At 47.9% G+C, this 21,902-nt stretch overlaps 1 protein-coding gene across 4 annotated transcripts in view; it reads right to left on the bottom strand.

Annotated features, from left to right (window-relative positions):
• The window catches only part of ebf1a (EBF transcription factor 1a), a 551,914-nt gene that overhangs the window by 256,124 nt on the left and 273,888 nt on the right, over window positions 1–21,902 (bottom strand). For all 4 annotated transcript variants that reach the window (XM_072511902.1, XM_072511903.1, XM_072511900.1 and 1 more), the window contains exon 7: window positions 10,229–10,310. In XM_072511902.1, the coding sequence (XP_072368003.1) occupies window positions 10,229–10,310 (82 nt within the window). The remainder of the gene's footprint in view (window positions 1–10,228; window positions 10,311–21,902) is intronic.

The following is a 21,902-nucleotide window of genomic DNA, read 5'->3' as shown; positions in this document are numbered from 1 at the left end:
CTTCAAACCCTGAGGGTCAAGCCAGCAATTCTTCCATCCATTTGTCAACTGGTCGACTATAATGGCAACGTCATCACCGCCACGGGGTCGTGCCAACTCGAAGTGACGCACAACTCGCGTAAAGCCATCCTACCCTTCGAGATCGTGGGCTCTTCAAAGGACTCTCTGCGAGGTGCACAGGCGTGCAAACTCCTCCACCTCGTTCAGCGAGTACACTCTCTCTCTCCAGAAGGCACGTTTGACTTCCAAGATGCGGAATTCAGGGCGCAACTAAACTCAATCCTCTCTCACAACCAGGATGCTTTCGAGGGCATGGGCACACTGCCCTATACATACAAAATCTTGCTCAAACAGGATGCCACCCCGGTAGTTCATGCACCTCGCAGAGTCCCAGTACCCCTCAAGGATCGCCTCAAGCAGTAGCTGCAGGACCTTCAGGACCAAGGAGTGCTTTCCCGGGTGACGGAGCCAACTGCATGGGTCAGCTCCATGGTGGGCGTCAAGAAGCCTTCCAGCGAGCTCCGGATCTGTATAGACCCGAAATACTTAAATCGCAATATAATGAGGGAGCATTACCCTATACCGAAACGTGAGGAGATTATGTGCGAGATGGCTCGGGCAAAAATATTCATCAAGCTTGATGCCTCAAAGGACTTCTGGCAGATTCAATTGGATCAGTCCAGCAGGAAGCTGTGTACCTTCAACACTCCATTTGGCAGATACTGCTACAATGGGATGCCATTTGGAATCATATCGGCCTCTGAAGTTTCCCATTGCATCATGGAACAGATGATGGAGGGCATCGAAGGCGTGCGCGTCTATGTGGACAATATCATTATTTGGTCTACCACACCGCAGGAGCATATCAGTCGCCTCCAACGCGTCTTTCAATGGATACGGGACCAGGGCCTTCGCCTCAACAGAGCCAAATGCTCTTTTGGCCAGACCGAGTTCAAGTTCTTGGGGGACCACATCTCCCGGTTGGGTGTGCGTCCGGATGCCGACAAGGTGGCAGCCATCACGGCCATGCAGAAGCCGACAGACAAGAAGGCGGTGCTACGCTTCCTAGGAATGGTCAACTTCATGGGAAAATTCATCCCTAACCTCGCTTCCCACACCATAGCTCTCCGGCACCTTGTCAGGAAGACAACTGAATTCCAGTGGCTTCCCACCCACCAGCGTGAATGGGAGGAGCTCAAGGTCAAGCTCACCACCGCCCTGGTACTGGCGTTCTTCGATCCTGCAAGGGAGACAAAAATCTCGACTGACGCCAGCCAATCCGGCATTGGGGCGGTCTTCCTGCAACGGGATGGCGCCTTATCATGGGCCCCTGTCGCCTATGCGTCACGTGCTATGGCCCCCACAGAGCAGCGCTATGCGAAAATTGAGAAGAAGTGCCTAGGCCTGTTGACTGGCGTTGACAGGTTCCACAACTACGTGTATGGCCTTCCCCAGTTCACTGTGGAGACCAACCATCGGTCGCTGGTTGGCATCATCCAAAAGGACCTTAATGACATGACCCCTCGCCTCCAGCACATTCTGCTCAAACTCCGGAGGTACGACTTCCAACTTGAATACACCCCGGGTAAGGACCTGATCATAGCAGAAGCTCTGTCCAGGGCAGTCGACACTCCGTCCGACCCAGAGGGGTTCATTGGACAAGTCGACGCACATGTAGCCCTCACTTCTGCCAATCTGCCAGCCACTGACGAACGCCTTGCCCACATGACTGCGGCTGACCCTCTTCTGCAACGTGTGATGCGCCACATGACGGACGGGTGGCTCAAGGGACAATGCCCACAGTTTTACAACATTCGGGACGACTTGGCAGTCGTGGATGGTGTCCTCCTGAAGCTGGGCCGCATTGTGATCCCACACAGCATGCACCGGCTTGTCTTAGAGCAGCTGCACGAAGGCCATCTCGGCATTGAGAAGTGACAACGGAGGGCCCAAGAGGCTGTATACTGGCCAGGAATAAATTAGGACATTCCCAACACTGTGCTCAATTGCCCCACCTGTCAGCAGTTCCAGCCTGCACAACCACGTGAGACACTTCAGCCCCATGAGTTGGTCACGTCCCCCTGGTCGAAGGTGGGCGTGGACCTGTTCCATGCGCTCGGCAGGGACTACATCATCATCATCGACTACTTTTCCAGCTATCCAGAGGTCATACGCCTGCACGACACCACGTCATCGGCTGTTATCCGGGCCTGCAAAGAGACCTTTGCTCGCCACGGCATTCCGCTCACCGTGATGTCAGACAATGGCCTCTGCTTCGCGAGTCAGGAATGGTCTTCCTTCGCTAGTGCATACAACTTTTGCACACGTGACGTCTCAGTTAAATGGCAAAGCAGAGAAGGGCGTCCATATTGTAAAAAGGCTCCTCTGCAAGGCTGCTGATGCAGGATCTGACTTCTGCCTCGCCTTACTGGCCTATCGCTCGGCCCCACTGTCCATGGGCCTATCGCTGGCCCAACAGCTTATGGGTCACACCCTCAGGACCACTGTGGTGTCCATTCACGTCCCAGACCTCGACCATGCTCCGGTACTACGGCGGCTGCAGCAACAGCGTGAGCAACACAAGGCGGCTCATGATGCTCGGGCAACTGATCTTCCTGCCCTGGTGCCTGGAGATCATGTCCGCATACATATTCCGGAGGGTGGCTGGTCGGCAACCGCTGAGGTTCTTATACAGGTGGCTCCCCGCTCGTTTCTGGTTCGCCTGCCTGATGGCTCCATTCGCCGCCGCAATCGGCGTGCCCTTCATCTGGTTCCACGCCCGCTACGAAATTCTGCACTGGTGCCACACCCTCCTGTTGTCCCTGACAGGGACTTTGCTGAGCTTCCGGATACCCTGCCTCCTCGTCACTCGACCGTGGCCCTTCCCATTCCTCAGCCGGTGGATCCTGAACCACCCTTGAGGCGGTCAACCCGAATTCGTCACCCACCCCAAAGACTTGATTTATAAACCTTGCACTATTGGACTCACTGACTTGTTCTGCCGTTCTTGGCGGGCCCCCCGTGTGATTCTCCGGCCCGGATGGGCCGAAGTCCCGCTGCTAAAATGCCTGTCCCGCCGGCATAGATTAAACCACCTACCTTACCGGCGGGACAAGGCGGTGCGGATGGGCTCCGGGGTCCTGGGGGGGCGCGGGGTGATCTGGCCCCGGGGGGTGCCCCCACGGTGGCCTGGCCCGCGATCGGGGCCCACCGATCCACGGGCGGGCCTGTGCCGTGGGGGCAGTCTTTTCCTTCCGCCTTCGCCAAGGTCTCCACCATGGCGGAGTCGAAAGAGACTCCCTCCACTGCGCATGCGCGGGAATGCCGTCTGCGGCCGCTAACGCTCCCGCGTATGCGCCGCCCGGAGATGTCATTTTCGCGCCAGCTGGCGAGGCACCAAAGGCCTTTTCCGCCAGCTGGTGGGACGGAAATTCGTCCGGCGTGGGCCTAGCCCCTTAAGGGTGGGGCTCGGCCCCCAAAGATGCGGAGCATTCCGCAACTTTGGGGCGGCGCGATGCCCGACTGATTTGCGCCGTTTTGGGCGCCAGTCGGCGGACATCGCGCCGTTTCCAGAGAATTTCGCCCCTGATCATCCAACACGACAGTTTTCACGTTTCTATTCACTCAGGAATAAAGGTGCATTAGCTCAGGTGATTAAGGGAGGGCGTCGCTGAGCTTTTCAGACTGGGAGGCTTGTCTTCTCTCAGAGGTTAGTGAATCTGTAGAATTCTTTACCGCAGAGAGCTGTAGAGGCTGGGCCATTAAGTATGTTCAAGGCTGAGATAGACAGATTTTTAATCAGGAAGGGAATCAAGGGGCTGGATTCTCCAGATCGGCCGGAGAATCAAAGTTCCCGACCAAATCGAGAAGCGCCGCTTTTGTGATGCTCCACCTTCTCCAAAGCAGCGTACTCTCCCAGTACGCCTCGCCACGTATCGATGGCCTCAGGACATGGCCTGAGGCCTGCCCCCCGATGCTCCGTCCCGGACCGGCCGAGTTCCCGACGGCGTCGGTCGCGTGTGGTCTCATCCGTCGGGATCTCGGCGTGGTGGCTGCGGACTCAGTCCAGCGTTGCCACAGTCGGGGGAGGGTCGATCCGCGGGCAGGGGGGACTTTTTTAGGGGCTGGCGTCACTGTGGGAAGGTGGTCTGGGTCACGCGAGCCGGCCAAAAGGGGGGGCACTATTTTGTGAGCCGGGTCTGCGAGTGGCCTCCGCCATGTAGCACGGCGCGGCCGCTGCAGGCCACCACCCAGGTTCCTCTTCCTGTTCAGATCCCACCCAATCTACATCCCCAAGGCCTTCTTCAATGCGGTAAATAAACTAATCATGGCGTTGTGTGTGGCGAATGGCCTCGCCCTCCCACAAGTTCTACCACTCGGCAGCCACACCAGGAAGAGTGAGGGGATGGGTGAAGGAATTGGGAGCGCAATGGGTGCGGATGGAGGAGTGTTCCTGCATAGGGACGTTCTTCCGAGCCCTAGTCACGACCGCAGTCCACGCTACCCCCCCCCACCCACCCCCCACCCCACCCCCACCCACCCCCCCCGACCAAACACTGAAGGAGCCCAGTGATAGTAGTCACGATCCGAACATGGTATCAAATGAGACAGCACTTCAGCCTAACCAAAATGTCCACTATGGTCCCCATCTGCAACAACCACAGGTTCACACCAAGAACATTGTATACCACCTTAAAAAGGTGGAGACAGGACAAGGGGATACTGATGGTAAGCAGCATGTACACAGATAATAGATTAGTGACCCTGAAAGAACTTACTGAGAGGTTCCAACTACCTAAAAGGAATGAAATGTAATATATACAGATCAAGAACTTCCACGGAGGGAAACAAGACATACCTCCAGACACCAGGACACTCGCCACTTGAGGAACTGTTGAACGCGGGTGCCCTAGGGAAGGGGAACTGTGGGGACCTGTACGGACGACTGTTGAAAGATTTACCCTCCCCCCTGGACGAGACGAGGGAAAAATGGGAGGAACACTGGGCACAGAAGTAGTGGGTGACTCTGGAATGAAGCACTGCACAGGGCGAACTCCAGCTCCACATGCGCAGGACTGAGCCTATTGCAGGTAAAGGTTGTGCACAGAGCGCACCTAACCAGAACCTGAATAAGCAATTTCTTCCCGGAAGTGGAGGACAAGTGCAAAGGGTGCCAGGGAGGCCAGATCAACCACAGCCAAATATTTTGGGCCTGCCCCAGACTTGTTGGGGTCTGGGGAACCTTCTTTGAGGCAGTGTCAAGGTTGTGGGGTGAGGATGGAGCCATGCCCAAAAGTAGCGGTCTTCGGGGTTTCAGATCACCCAGAACTCTTTATGGGGCGCGGACTGACACACTAGCCTTTGCCTCCTATATCACTGAAGAATCCTGCTCAGCTGGTGATCAGCAACACCACCAAATGCTGAAGACAGGCTATCCAACCTGTTGGAATTCCTCCAACTGGAGAAGATAGAATTCGCCAGCCGTGGGTCGGAAGAGGACTTCCATAGGATGTGGGAGCCATTCACTAACATGTTCCTAGCCCTGTTCGTATCCAGCAACCAGTAGAGCGGAGGGGGAGGGGGGAAACAGGGGAGGGGGGGGGCACAGACGAGTCACAGATCATAAAGGAAAGGGAAGGGATGTGGTGATATGCATCACTGTAAATACACAAGGGGTTAATGTAAATACAATAAGACTGAATAAACACTAGAGGGAGCACCAGACACATCATGACACACAAACATTCAACCAATAGGTCAGTAAGATAGGACACGACCAATGGGCAGTCAAGACACACCCGGAGGTGACACTACGATAAGGGGGCTACCCATATAAAAGGACAGGGCACACTTGCTCTTTCTCTTTTCCACAGGCGACACTCACTGAGACTCAGGGGCACGTCAGGAAGCATCACACCCACCTCATGGATTAGAGCAGACTGGTTAGTTAGATTGAGTTACTACTTGAGCAGGAGAGTCGAACTCAAGTAGGAGAATTGTTAACTGTTCAATAAATGTGTTAAACCTATCTCCAAGTATGAACCTTCCTTTGTCAGAGTATACATCCAGGAAGCAGTTTATGCGACATGAAGAAGCATAACACAACAGGGAGAGGAGTGGGGAAGGGTCGGGGAGAGGAGGGACACAAAGTCCCATAAAAAAGACTGCGGGACCACAGGGGACAGGCCCACGGGCAAGTGGAAAACCAGAGGGAGTAGCAAACACGCTGGGTAATACACGCTAGGGCCAACGCTGGACAATGCAACTGAGGCAGATCGGGGCCCGTAGGCACAGAGTGGGGTAAAACATGTAAATGTAAATATTTATAGTGATCCTTGTTTGTTTGTGTTTTGTTTTTCTCATTCTTTGGCCTATCTCTCTTTTGTAATTTTAATTTATCCTTGGTTGCTTTTGTTTGATATTATGCACAGTTACGACACTTGTAATTTAACATACAAACTGAAATGTGTAACAAAAAATGTGATAACCAATAAAAATATTTAGAAAAAAGAGATCCATTTTAGTTTCATTTTTGCTCTTTAGAGAGGGGGGTAAACACATTATGGGTTCATTTATTGTGGCTAGACACATGGGGCATACAAACAGATGAAATAGGCCATTTGGCCCCTCAAGCCTACTCCACCATTCAATAAAATCATGGCTGATCATTTGTGTTTCAAGTTCCACATTCCCATCTACCCCGATAACTTCTAATTCCCTTGTCTAACAGAATCTATCTACCTCTGCCATGGAAATATTCAGTGACCCTGCTTCCACCAGGGGCAGAGTTCCAAATGTCGCACAGCTCTCAGAGAAAATATTCTCCTCATCTCTGTAGATGTGGAAAGGATGTTTCCTCTTGTGGGAGAATGAAGAACTAGGGGCCATTATTTAAAAATAAAGGGTCGCCTATTTAAGACAGAGATGAGGGAATATGTTTCTCTCTTGGGGGGCTGAGACTCTCTCGAACTCTCTTCCTCAAAAGGCAGCGGCAGCAGAATCTTTGAATATTTTTAAGGTAGATAGATTCATGATAAACAGAAGTGTGAAAGGTTATAGGGGGTAGGCAGGAAAATGGGGTTGAGGTTACAATCAGAATAGCCGTGATCATATTGAATGGAGGAACAGGCTCGAGGGGCCGAATGGCCTTTTCTCCTGTTCCTAGTTCGTATGTTTGCAGGTTTGTATGTACATTCAGCCAGTAAAATCTCAGAGACAATGACGGATCTTCCTTTCAATAACCATCAAATGCAGTTCACAAAGAATGAAAAGAGTTTGTATACATCCTGTGTTAGTGGACTACTTGTTCCCCAATAGTAGATGCTTAAGAGGCACATTAACTGAGACAACTAAACATCTGTTTGTTTGACAGCTTGCATGTGTTATGTTACTGAGATCTGACGGCATATTATTAATGTTTTTAAGTTTGTCGAAGCTGACAGGCCACTCCAATTTGGAAGCTTTATCTAAACACTTCAATGCAGTCCAAGTAGATTTTTTTCTTTGCTTTTACCCTTGTACAAGCTAGTCCTTTTTTTTGCCAAATGCTAAGGTCACACTAATTGACACAGCACAAGTAATTAAGCAGTCACTGTTCACATACTTGAAGGCTCAACTACCATGGGCTCGTGCCAATTTAACAGTAACAATTCTAAGAGTCAACAGATCAGCAACCTTCCCTGGATTCAACCAATCACACACGAGAAGTGCTGACTGCAGAAGCAAGATTACGTGAAGAGTGATTGCCATATGAAAATTAGCCTGAATGATGGGAGTACTTATTAGGTGAATCATCGTACAGATCGTCCAGTGGACTGTCCGGTGAACCCTTACCATGTCTGCTTGGCAGAGTACTTGACAAGACAAGTACCTGTTCTTTCTAAGATAACTCAGGCTCCACAGCAACAAAGGACCTACTGTGTCTTACAAGTGACTTTCCTTTCCTAATTACTTGAGTGCAGTCAATGATTTGCCAAGTTTCACTCTGAGTGAAGTTTATTCGGTGTGTTTTCAACTCTCGTTTTTTTTCCCCCTGAAATGCTGATTAATGCTAGTTCTACATCCCACTAAGAACTCAACGTTTCTTTTACTCGCTCTCGTTCTTGTGTTCAAATCCCTTATTGGCCTTATCCTTCCATTCCTCTGTAATCTTCTCCAGTCCTACAAGCCTTCGCCAACTCTGTGTTCCTTCTACTCCGGCCTCTTGTCCATATCCCACTTCGTTTGCTCTGACTAACAAGGCAAGGGAATACACAATGAACGGTAAGATACTGGGAAGTGCAGAGGATCAGATGGACTCACTTATGAGGTGCGGTGCTCGATTACCCCTTTATTGGTGAGTTCGGGCCTTGGGTGGTCCAGAGGTCCATTGGGGGAATCTGCCAGTTCTGGGAACACCCAGCTAAATGTGCTCGACACCAGACTCTGTTTCTTTCGGTTAAATCATGCCCCTCTTTTACTAAGCTTTAGATTACCTGCCCGAATGTCTCCTTTGGCTCAGTGCTACTTTTTGTCTGATCACACTCCTGTGAGGCACTTTGGGACATTTTACCACATGAAAGACGCTCATATGAATGTAAGTTGGTATTTATTGTTGGGATACGGAGTCCCAGCTGCCAGGCACACTTCTTTGATTCTTCATCTGGAAGCCTAGTCCGTGGCTGTGAACAGGAAACTCCACGTTGGAGAAAGTAGGAAGAAGGAATCACAACTGAGTTTAATCTTTGCCCCAGCAGGAGTCAACAAATAGCAATCAGAAGACCAATTCCTAGTTTAAGACCCAAAGATAGCAGCACAGAGGGAAGCAGTCTTTATTTAATTGGGTCACGTGTCATGGCTTTCCATCAATTTCCCTATTGTTTCTTTGTCTCTTGTTACAGCAACCTTATTTCTGCCTAGTCTGAAACCAGCCAACTCAGCACAAATTAGTGCTCTCAACCTTCGAGCCTGCCTGCTCTTCATTTCTTAGGAGGCATTCATCCACTGACCCGTCAGAGGAATCAGAAATTCTGCTGCAGGATACCAATAATGAGGGTCCAACAAGGAACCTTCTGCTATTGATTGAAGCAGGACTGGGGAAGGTTTTGTATTGATCCAATTGCCAATATGGGAAATATGAGTAGTTAGTTACTAAGGGAAAGGACTGATCAGGAATCACACGCCTCATGTTAGCTGTCCAATATCATGGAAGAGCAGTTTCAATGATTCGGTGTCCCTTGCAGTTCTCCAGTTCATGCTCCATAACAGAAAAGTGGAACGTATGTTTGAAGTTGAAGAATATGGGGCGAAAGCAGGGCAGCGGGATTAATTTTGGATAGCTCCAGCAAGAATGGCAGCCTCCTTCTGTATTGTGAAAATTTAGAGTATCCAATATTTTTTTCCAATTAAGGGGCAATTTAACGCGGCCAATCCATCTAACCTGCACATCTTTGGGTTGTGGGGGCAAAACCCATGCAGACACGGGGAGAATGTGCAAACACCACACAGACAGTGACCCAGGGCCAGGATCAAACCCGGGTCCTCAGTGCTGTGAGGCAGCAGTGCTAACCACTGTGCCACCCCGACCACCCCCTTTTGGTTGTCTCCCCAGTCCCTCAAATCCGACCATGTATCCAATCGCACCTTGGAACATCTTGCCACTAAAGTTATTGTTAAGAACCTCCTTTGTCCTCCCTCTTTCACGTCTCAGACTCAGCGTAAGGTGGTTAACCCCACACAACACAACGGATCTTACTGCAATGCTTCTGCCCCTATCACAAGTGCAGTGGAACTGGAGAAAGTCGACATGAAGCATCTTAAATGCTCGCACAGTGTACCAGAAACATGGCGACGCTGGCTGGTAGCTGGGAGATGGCCCTCAAACATTACCTCGTTAAATGCTACAGCCTCATCAATGAGTGTGTATTAGCCCGTACTTGAACTTGGCTGCGTACACTTCCATAGATCCTTTGCTCCAACAAAGGGCTCTCATTAGACATCAAGTCAAACAGTTAGAAGCTTTCACTGTTTAGAAGGGATATTAAACACTACAAACTTTTTTAAATTTCTTTCTTCTCCCCTGTGAAAAATGTGTCAAGTGAGGATAGATTTTTAAAAACATTCTAAGCCATCGAATACATCTCTGTCCCTTGCCATTACCACTTAGAGCTAAATCTCCACAAATGAATCATTATTTGTTCACAAATTAGCTTTCAGAGGAGATGGCTGCAGAGATAAAAACCATACTCACCTGGAACCTCCGCATGTCCCTTGGGTTTCCTGCATTCTTCAGGCAGTTCTGATTGCATTTCAGAAAGAATTTCAAGAAGAACCTGAAGTGGGAAAGTGGGAGAGGGAAAAACAGAATTTGATTAAAACTCTTTTACTAAATTAAAGGAAATGTCCACTTTGTGAGAGAATTTAAACAATTCCATTTCCATCGATTTGAGTGCAGTGCACAACACATCGGGATCATTGCTGTGTCTGTTCCTTGTACTTCTAGCACATGTGACAACCTTTTTTACCTTCTGCTGTCTTTTACCTTATTTACTTTCTTCAATAATTTCACTAATCAGCAACAGGAGGGACAGGGTCGATGCAAACAAAAATAAATCTTCATTTAAGGATGTGTGGACTTGGTCTCTAATCTGTAGGGTATGACTGAGTCACACAGACCAGATGACCCCGGCTCATTCCTGGTCCGTACCAAGGTAGCTGTGTGCATGTTTGTATTTGTACATATCTGTGTTTGTATGCATTTTCTGTCTGATATGGTTCTTGTGAGCTATCTTGGGAATTTATTTTATTATGTTAAATGCATTATATAAATGCAAATTGTTGTTTTTGTGTTAATATCAGTTTGTATACATTGTATGTCTCTGTAGGTATGGGTGCAACTTTGTGTGTTCTGTATATATATATATATATATATATATAGATAGATGTGTACATTTCTGTGCATGGGTGTGTACTTGTGTTTGTTTATTTGTATGTATGAGTGTGTATTTGTGTGTGCATGTGTGTTTCTGTGTATACATAGATGCGTGTGTTTCTGTGAATACATAGATGTGTGTGTTTCTGTGTATATATAAATGTGTATGTTTCTCTCTGTATATAAATGTGTGTGTTTCTGTGTTTAGATAAATGAGTGTTTCCGTCTATATATAGATGTGTGTGTTTCTGTGTAAATATAGGTGTACATTTGTGGTGTGCATGTATGTGTTTCTGTGTATATGTAGGTATACATTTGTGTGTGCATGTGTGTAATCATGGGTGTATATTCGTGTGTGCGTGTGTATTTCTGTGTATACATAGGTGTGTGTGTTTCTGTATGTATGCATGGGTGTGTATAGATGTGTGTTTCTGTGTGTATATCAGTGTGTATTTGTATGTGCACATATGTGTCTGTATGGGTGTGTGTTCCTGTGTTTTTGTGAAAGGGAAGATGCAACCTGGACATGAGAAGCTGTGCCTCACGGTTTCCCCTGATAACCCAGTGAATCAAAGCACTGCCTGGTGTCGTACTGACCATAAAGTCAGCAAGTCTCAGCTGGGCAGCACTCGGGGGGTGGGGGGCTATGGAAAGGCCTGACTGCAATTCAGCGCACCTTCCGTGTTAGGAGCAGTGTGGGCATTGGACAGGATTAAGCTTGGTTACGATGCACCCTCAGGTCAAAGAGCTGTTTAGCATTCACAATCTACGCTCAGGCAGGAAGATTAGTCACAACCTGACGGTTGCTGATGTCTGTGGAACTGTTACCAAAGTTCATGTGGGGAAAGATATAATGAGACTGCACTGACTGTGCACATTGTGTTAATAACACTGCACTCCACCACTGCCCCCCCAAAAACACCATCCATCCCCCCAACACAAATAACAACAGCAGATTTGACAAACACACAGGAGGTCTGATAGCCTTTATACAGAGAAGAGATGGGGGTCATGTTGCCAGGTGATGGACTGTACCAGAGCAGTTAGCCTGTCTCCTGTCTTCACAAAGCTTATTGGTCTTTGTGTTTATTTCCAACATTTATCTGTCTTCATTTTCGGATTCCCGTTCCCAGATCCTTCTTTTTTATTACGGAGAAAGGAGGGGGTCTCCAATAAAGGCTTGTTGCTGTTTGATTCCTGTTTCTTATGTTGTGCTCTCCATTTTCACTCCCCCCATTGTCAAACTTTTACATCCAACTGTGCCAGCCTGCTCAGGACACACAACACAGGCTGTCAGCATAAACACTGGCGTCTGAAGGAGAGACAAATGTGTGCCCTGGGGGAGGGGCTTGTCCCAGTGCCAAGAAAGCCCATGAAAGACGAGCAAAGTGCTGAATGCGACAAGAGTGGTGCCAGGACAAAATGAAACACGGACACACACTCCACGCTCTTGACATGCCAACGCCTTCTCTCTTTACTCTCCCTCTCGCTGCCTGTCGCTTGGGCATGTCAACAGCTTGTCAGTTAGTACCCAGAGGTATGAAGGGCACAGACACCAGATCCCTGATCCTGACCTGCTGCTGCCGACAGGAATTTTGGCAGGGCCTATGGGCCTGGTCTGCTGTGGCCTCCCTGCGATGAGTGTGTTGTCGAAATAAAGAGACGTACCATCTGTCGGGAGGCAAAGACAGCCCCTGTCAACCGGTGCACGGAGCCTCAAACAGGCCCTTATGTGGCGATTTCTCTCAGAAAGTGCCGATTCAGAGGGGAGCTGCTGAGGGCCCCGGAGACCAGCCCGCCGAGCGTCTCTGAAAATGCACAGGCCTTTGCAGCTGCCCACTTTGGCCATGATAGCCCAACAAAATACTTTGAAACTGATGTAGATGAAAACAGTTAAAAATACCCGCGTGCATGCAAACCCCCCACCCCACCGCCCAAACTGAGTAATGGCGTGTGAGATACAGAGTATGGATTTTTTTTCTGGAATAAATTTGCCTGGAATTTATAAACAGGAGGGGTGGGGGCATGTGGCGAATTGCTGTCGTGTCGGTTTTTTCCAAATATAGGGAAACAATCCCGTTCAGAAGGAATGTCAGCTGCACTATCCCTTTTCTCACCTCGGTGTCAGTTTCAGGTCAGTTTCACATAATCAGCACCGACCAGGTCAGTTCATTTCCTCACGCTTTCTTTTCCCCTCTCTGTGGTTTGGCTAATTTCGATGCCAGAGTATAAGAAACAAGAGGATAAAAAGCCGAGGTAGTATTCAGAGCAAAAAGGGCAGATTGGCACTCAGTGCAATGTGCCATGGATTTGTTGGGCTACAAAATGCACGGTGGGAGGTTAAATTAAGTCACAGTTACTGCTTTACTTTACCTGCGGGGCCACATCTGACGGTGGTATGGCTATAATTACATCCGGTGTGAAAGAATCCCTTTACCTTCGATTAAGAAGGCTTGTTGCCTCAAGTCCCATGCATCCCCTCACATTTCATTAGATTATCAATGGGGACTTGCAGAAAATTACGCCTGTGGTGCTGGTATTTAGCGATCAGCCCTGTTACATGTGTAGCCCTGTTCAACATTGTAACTGGAAACCTGTCTCATGATTTGTCCATATTCTTTCTGACCCCGGTTTGTGTTTGCAATTATCATGAGGTCCAAAGAGTATGTGTACTGGAAGTAAAATAAGCGTGTATACTAATGCTCGTCATTTTGTTACTGGAAATAAGTGAGTTACGTCCCAGGCCTGGTGAAACTAAGACAGGCCTGACATTGGGGGGGGGGGGGGGGGGGGGGCACTGTATATAACTCACCATGTTATTGCCCCATTTCTCAAAACCATTTGACCTGTGTAATTACCTCTGCTGTGCTTTGAAAGATGCTGTCTTCATAAAATAATATTTCATAAGGACTTTTATAAATGTCCTTGTAGTTAAATGCATCATCCTCAGTAGTAACCACGCAGATGAGAATGCCCATAGATTCAATCCTTGGTCTGTGAGAATCCATCGTCCAGTTAAAGTCCCAATTAAGGTATTATAATTGCCCTCAGTACCCTTGGGCTGGTGGAGAAAGGGTGAGGTTTGAAATTCAAATGCTGATTGCTGTTCACTTGCCTAATTCTTGGTGTAGGGGTCGGGGTAGGTATTCTAAGCACAGCTGTGATGCTCTCTGTATAATGATAACTGTCTGCACAAATTTTTTAAAATACTTTTTTTTCCAATTAAGGGGCAATTTAGCGTGGCCAATTCACCTAACCTGCACATGTTTGCGTTGTGGGGGTGAAACCCACGCAGACACGAGGAGAATGTGCAAACTCCACACGGACAGTGACCCGATGCTGGGATCGAACCCAGGTCCTCGGCATCATGAGGCAGCAGTGCTAACCACTGCGCCACCGTGCCACCCCCAACTGTCTGCACTTATTGTTCATTCCCAGCGTTCACCCCAAATCCCTGCTGCCCACATCCTAACTCGCATCAAGTCCCGTTGACCCATCACCCCTCTGCTGTTTAATCAACATTGGCTCCTAGTCTATCAATGCCTCCAATTTCAAATTCTCATTCTTTTGATCAAATCTCTCTGTGGCCTCACCCCACCCTATTTCTCTAACTTCCTCCAGCCCTACAACCTTCCAAACTCTCAATGCTCCTCCAATTTGGGCCTCTCATTAACCGCTGATCTTCTTGGTGTTCCTCCTATTTGGGCATCTCGTGTAGCCTTTTTGAAATTTTTAAAATTTATTTTTATTTTAGAGTACCCAATTCTTTTTTTTTTCCAATTAAGGGGAAATGTAGCGTGGCTAATCCACCTACCCTGCACATCTTTGGGTTGTGGGGGTGAAACCCACGCAGACATAAGAACATAAGAACTAGGAGCAGGAGTATGTCATCTGGCCCCTCGAGCCTGCTCCGCCATTCAATGAGATCATGGCTGATCTTTTTTGGACTCAGCTCCACTTTCCGGCCCGAACACCATAACCCTTAATCCCTTTATTCTTCAAAAAAACTATCTATCTTTATCTTAAAAACATTTAATGAAGGAGCCTCTACTGCTTCACTGGGCAAGGAATTCCATAGATTCACAACCATTTGGGTGAAGAAGTTCCTCCTAAGCTCAGTCCTAAATCTACTTCCCCTTATTTTGAGGCTATGCCCCCTAGTTCTGCTTTCACCCGCCAGTGGAAACAATCTGCCCGCATCTATCCTATCTATTCCCTTCATAATTTTATACGTTTCTATAAGATCCCCCCGCATCCTTCTAAATTCCAATGAGTACAGTCCCAGTCTACTCAACCTCTCCTCGTAATCCAAGCCCTTCAGCTCTGGGATTAAACTAGTGAATCTCCTCTGCACACCCTCCAGCGCCAGTACGTCCTTTCTCAAGTAAGGAGACCAAAACTGAACACAATACTCCAGGTGTGGCCTCACTAACACCTTATACAATTGCAGCATAACTTCCCTAGTCTTAAACTCCATCCCTCTATCAATGAAGGACAAAACTCAATTTGCCTTCTTAATCACCTGTTGCACCTGTCAACCAACTTTTTGCGACTCATGCACTAGCACACCCAGGTCTCTCTGCACAGCGGCATGTTTTAATATTTTATCATTTAAATAATAATCCCTTTTGCAATTATTCCTACTAAAATGGATAACCTCACATTTGTCAACAATGTATTCCATCTGCCAGACCCTAGCCCATTCACTTAACCTATCCAAATCCCTCTGCAGACATCCGGTATCCTCTGCACTTTTTGCTTTACCACTTATCTTAGTGTCGTCTGCAAACTTGGACACATTGCACTTGGTCCCCAACTTCAAATCATCTATGTAAAGTGTGAACAATTGTGGGCCCAACACTGAACCCTGAGGGACACCACTAGCTACTGATTGCCAACCAGCGAAACACCCGCTAATCCCCACTCTTTGCTTTCTATTAATTAACCAATCCTCTATCAATGCTACTACTTTGTCCTTAATTCCATGCATCTTTATCTTATGCAGCAATCTTTTGTGTGGCACCTTGTCAAAAGCTTTCTGGAAATCCAGATATACCACATCCATTGGCTCCCCGTTATCTACCGCAGTGGTAATGCCCTCAAAAAATTCCACTAAATTAGTTAGGCACGACCTGCCCTTTATGAACCCATGCTGCATCTACCCAATGGGACAATTTCCATCCAGATGCCTCGCTATTTCTTCCTTGACGATAGATTCCAGCATCTTCCCTACTACCGAAGTTAAGCTAACTGGCCTATAATTACCCGCTTTCTGCCTACCTCCTTTTTTAAGCAGTGGTGTCACATTTGCTAATTTCCAATCCGCCGGGACCACCCCAGAGTCTAGTGAATTTTGGTAAATTATCACTAGTGCATTTGCAATTTCCCTAGCCATCTCTTTTAGCACGCTGGGATGCATTCAGGGCGAGGAGACTTGTCTACCTTTAGCCCCATTAGCTTGCCCATCACTACTTCCTTAGTGATAACAATCATCTCAAGGTCCTCACCTGTCATAGCCTCATTTCCATCAGTGACTGGCATGTTATTTGTGTCTTCCACTGTGAAGACCGACCCAAAAAACCTGTTCAATTCCTCAGCCATTTTCTCATCTCCCATTATTAAATCTTCCTTCTCATCCTCTAAAGGACCAATATTTACCTTAGCCATTCTTTTTTGTTTTATATATTTGTAGAAACTTTTACTGTCTGTTTTTATATTCTGAGCAAGTTTACTCTCATAATCTATCTTACTCTTCTTTATAGCTTTTTTAGTAGCTTTCTGTTGCCCCCTAAAGATTTCTCAGTCCTCTAGTCTCCCACTAATCTTTGCCACTTTGTATGTTTTTTCCTTCAATTTGATACTCTCCCTTATTTCCTTAGATATCTACGGTCAATTTTCCCTCTTTCTACCGTCCTTCCTTTTTGTTGGTATAAACCTTTGCTGAGCACTGTGAAAATCGCTTGGAAAGTTCTCCACTGTTCCTCAACTGTTTCACCATAAAGTCTTTGCTCCCGGTCTACCTTAGCTATCTCTTCTCTCATCCCATTGTAATCTCCTTTGTTTAAGCACGAAACACTAGTGTTTGATTTTACCTTCTCACCCTCCATCTGTATTTTAAATTCCACCATATTATGATCGCTCCTTCCAAGAGGAGCCCTAACTATGAGATCATTAATCAATCCTGTCTCATTACACAGGACCAGATCTAGGACCGCTTGTTCCCTCGTAGGTTCCATTACATACTGTTCTAGGAAACTATCGCGGATACATTCTATAAACTCCTCCTCAAGGCTGCCTTGACCGACCTGGTTAAACCAATCGACTTGTAGATTAGAATCCCCCATGATAACTGCTGTACCATTTCTACATGCATCAGTTATTTCCTTGTTTATTGCCTGCCCCACCATAATGTTACTATTTGGTGGCCTATAGACTACTCCTATCAGTGACTTTTTCGCCTTACTATTCCTGATTTCCACCCAAATGGATTCAACCTTATCCTCCATAGCACCGATGTCATCCCTTACTATTGACCGGTGTCAATCCTTAAATAACAGAGCTACACCACCTCCTTTACCATCCACTCTGTCCTTCCGAATAGTTTGATACACTTGGATATTTAACTCCCAGTCGTGACCATCCTTTAACCATGTTTCAGTAATGGCCATTAAATCATAGTCATTCACGATGATTTGCGCCATCAACTCATTTACCTTATTCCGAATACTACGAGCATTCAGATAAAGTACACTTATGTTGGCTTTTATACCTCTGTTTTGAATCTTAACACCTTGATCAGTAACCTCTCCTAAGTTATTTTTCCTCTTAACGTTTCTCCTAACTTTCCTTGTCGTTGAATCCATATCTTCATGTAACAACCTGCCGCGTTGCTTTCCATTTATGTTTTTACTTCCCGTTTTATTTATTTTAGTATTACTGGGCCTATTCACTGAGCTCCCCTCAGTCACTGTACCTTGTACTGTCACCCTTTTTTATTTTTGACTATGGCTTCTCTGCCTTACACTTTCCCCCTTACTGCCTTTTGTTTCTGCCCTTGTTTTACTACCTTCCGACTTCCTGCATCGTTTCCCATCCCCCTGCCACATTAGTTTAAACACTCCCCAACCACTCTAGCAAATAGCCCCCCTAGGACATCAGTTCCAGTCCTGCCCAGGTGTAACCCGTCCAGATTATACAGGTCCCACCTCCCCCAGAACCGGTCCCAATGCCCCAGCAATCTGAAACCCTCCCCCTGATACCATCCCTTCAGCCACGTATTCATCGTATATATCCTGTCATTTCTACTCTGACTAGCAGATCCTGAGATCACTACCTTTGAGGTCCGATTTCTTAACTTCCTTCCTAGCTCCCTGTATTCTGCGTTTAGGACCTCACCCCTTTTTTTACCTATGTCGTTTGTACCGATGTGTACCACAACCACTGGCTGTTCACCCTCTCCCTCCAGAATGTCCTGTACCCGCTTCGAGACATCCTAGACCCTAGCACCAGGGAGGCAACATACCATCCTGGAGTCTCGTTTGCGGCCACAGAAACGCCTGTCTATTCCCCTTACAATTGAATTCACCCCTCACCCCTCCTCTCTGCAGCAGAACCAAACGTGGTGCCACGAGTTTGGCTGTTGCTGTTTTCCCCTGAGAGGCCATTCCCCTCAACAGTATCCAAAGCGGTATATCTGTTCTGCAGGGGAATGGCCACAAGAGACTCCTGCACTACCTGCCTCGCTCTCTTGCTCTGTCTGGTGGTCACCCATGAAAATGAAAATGAAAATCGCTTATTGTCACAAGTAGGCTTCAAGGAAGTTACTGTGAAAAGCCCCTAGTCGCCACATTCCGGTGCCTGTTCGGGGAGGCTGGTACGGGAATTCCCTTCCTGCCTCCGGAGCCTGAGCCTGCGGTGTGACCACCTGATGCCTCCATTCCCTTCCTGCCTCCGGAGCCTGAGCCTGCGGTGTGACCACCTCTCTATATGTGCTACCCACGATGCTCTCCGACTCGCGGATGCTCCACAGTGTCTCCAGCCACCGCTCCAGCTCAGAAACTCGAGCTTCCAGGAGCTGTAACAGGAGACACTTCCTGCACACATGCTGGCCCCGGAGACTGGAACTGTCCCCAGCTTGCCACATGGAGCAAGGGGAGCAGACCATGCCTTGGAGCTGTCCTGCCATGAATTATTGCTTTTAAACTTGAGAAAGATGTTTTTGTGTCAGATTAAATCCAATCCTCGTCTACTATTTAATTAGCTTTATCCCTGAGTATTTATCTTGCTTGATCTTACAACAAATTAAATAGTTATTTAATTGAAATTTAAAAAGTTATTTCATTAATATTACAAAAGTTATTTAAATCAACTTAAAAATAGTCATTTAAATCAACCCAAAATAGTTATTTAAGTGAGATTTTAAAATTACATGAGGAGAATGTGCAAACTCCACACGGACAGTGACCCGTGGGCGGGATCGAACCCGGGTCCTCGGCGCCATGAGGCAGCAGTGCTAACCACTGCATCACCATGCCGCCCTGATTTTAATCACTCCACCATTGGTGACCTTGCTTTCAGCTGCCTTGGGCATAAACTCTGGAATTTCCTCTCTAAATTCCACCCCCCCCCCCCCCCCCCCACCACCACAACACCATTCACACCTTTATGACACTCCTTGAAATTTGCCTCTTGACCTTCCCTGACATGTCCACTTGCGGATGTGAGAGGAAGCAAGCAAATACACCCCGAGCCAGCACTTACATGTGGAAGGCGGGTAAGATAGATAAAAGTTGGTCTATCCACTGTTATCCATGATGAACAAGGAGCTATCGCAGAAAAGGACGATGTTGGAGGTTCAAAATCTATTCAGAACATTAGCTACCAGCTCAGCATAAAATATGTCAACGTTAATTAATTAAATAACCACAATAAATGACATGAATATTCAATATTACACATTACGAACATATTCTTTGTGGCCACTAGAGTGTGATTTTCAATGTCCTGTGCAACACAACTCTAATTATCAAATTACTGATTTTCTTCCACTTGACATTCACAGACTGATTTAGCTCTTTGCTCTGATCAAGCAGTTTCTCCCTTCTGCCTACGAAGCAATAATGTTGTAAGGAGTTAAAGGTCAAGTTTGGAGTTAGGACTGTGACAGGCCTTGTTAGAATGCTCTCAATGCAGTGACTTTGAGATAGAATAAAGAATCTGGTAATTAATCTCACTTGTCTTCAGTTGCTTCCCGACAAGTCCTATGCTCACCCAATCAACCAATTTATAATTATTTCCCTTTCTGGAATGTTGCCTCCATCTAATCTTCAGCCATTTTCAATTCCTTCCCTCTCCTCTCAGATTCCCTCCCTTCCATTCCTGATTCCACTGACTCTTGCTTGGGCACAGCTCCTTAGGCAAAAGGATGCCTGCAGGAGTTGCAAGGTAGCCAATCTCACTGTAACTCCACATTACAGAAAGGGCGTAATTACTCTGGAGTGAGTACAGAAGAGATTTACAAGAATGTTACTTGGGCTTGAAAATTGCAGCTATGAGGCAATGTTGGGTCGCTAGGGTTGTTTTGCTTGATATGGGGTGTACAGAATAATGAGGTGCTGAGACAGGGTAGACAGGAACAGCTTGTTTCTCCTAGCAGAGAGGCCAACTACCAGGGGGTGCCGATTTGAAGGCTACCTGGATCGGCACGTGGAAGTGCTGTAATCTACAGATTACAGGTACTGGAACATGGGTCTAGAATGGGTGGCTAGTTTGCCTGCCAGTGCAGACACGATCGGCTGAATGGCCTCTTTCTATGCCATAGCATGTCACAAATTGACAGGGAAAAGCCTTTCTTTCAGTTGGGTTCAGTCCTGTCCCCAACTTATATCCATACACGGTCCTTTCCAGCAGGGGTCACTGACTTATGCCAGGAATGTTGAAAGCACTTGTAGACACCCTGATAGCTGTGGATTATCCATCGATCCAACCAAAATTTTGGTTTAGCTCAGGAGAGTTCAACGAATCCTGAGATCTCAAACTGTGCCACACTGAGAGAGGTGTTGGGCGCAATCGAATGGCCTCATTGCGCCCGATTCGGTGATGCACGAGACCATTAAATCTCGTGAGAGGCCTCGTGAGATTTGTGATGTTCAGAACAGCTCGTCAGATCTAATGGGATCTCATAAGACATCGCAATCTGGATTTTGTCCTCACTGGTAAGTTGGGGGGGTTCGGAGGCCGCGCTGCGGTGGCTGATGAGGTCGTGCCCAAAATGGGACTCGTTAAATCGTGCCCATTGTCTTTCAGATGAGACGTTAAACGAAGGCCTCCACTTCTCAGGTGGGTGTAAAAGATTTTTCAAATTACTTCAGCACTTTTGGAGAAGAACAGGGCAGTTCATCTGGTGTCCAGGCCATCACTCATCCCTCAGTCAATGTCACTACAAACAGTTGATCTGGTCATTATCACATTGCTGTTTGTGGCAGCTTGCTGTGATTAGATTGGACAAGATTCTCCGAGCCTCCACGGTGAAATCGGGCTCGGCGCGAGGGCGGGTGTCAGACCCGCGATCGGGTCTGACACCGGGACGCGAACCTCCGGCGACCAGAGAACCGGCGCCAGTCGTGCTCGAACGATCATCGTGGCGCCAGTCAGGGGCCGATGATTCCCCATGGTGATTCTCCGCACTCGACCGGCGGAGTTCCCGCCGGTGTGGTTTACGTATGGTTCCACCCGGCGGGAGCTCGGCATCGCAGCTGCGGTGGCCGTCCTGGTGGGGGGCGGGTGGTATCAGTCTCCGGGGGGGAGGGGGCCTCCACGACAGCCAGGCCCGCCATCGGGGGCCACTGATCGGCGGGCACACGCCTTCTTCTGCGCCGGCCCACTGTGTGGGTCTGCCATGTTGCGCGGGGCCGGCGCGAAAGCGGGCAGCGCGTGCATGCGCGGACCTGCGGCTGGCAGAGCAGGTCCGTGTATCGGCAGCCGGAGCTGCGTG

This window comes from Scyliorhinus torazame, chromosome 7 (assembly GCF_047496885.1).
Source record: "Scyliorhinus torazame isolate Kashiwa2021f chromosome 7, sScyTor2.1, whole genome shotgun sequence".
NCBI lineage: Eukaryota > Metazoa > Chordata > Chondrichthyes > Carcharhiniformes > Scyliorhinidae > Scyliorhinus > Scyliorhinus torazame.
Note: the sequence above shows the minus strand (reverse complement) of the source record. Positions and strands in the feature narration are given on the sequence as shown.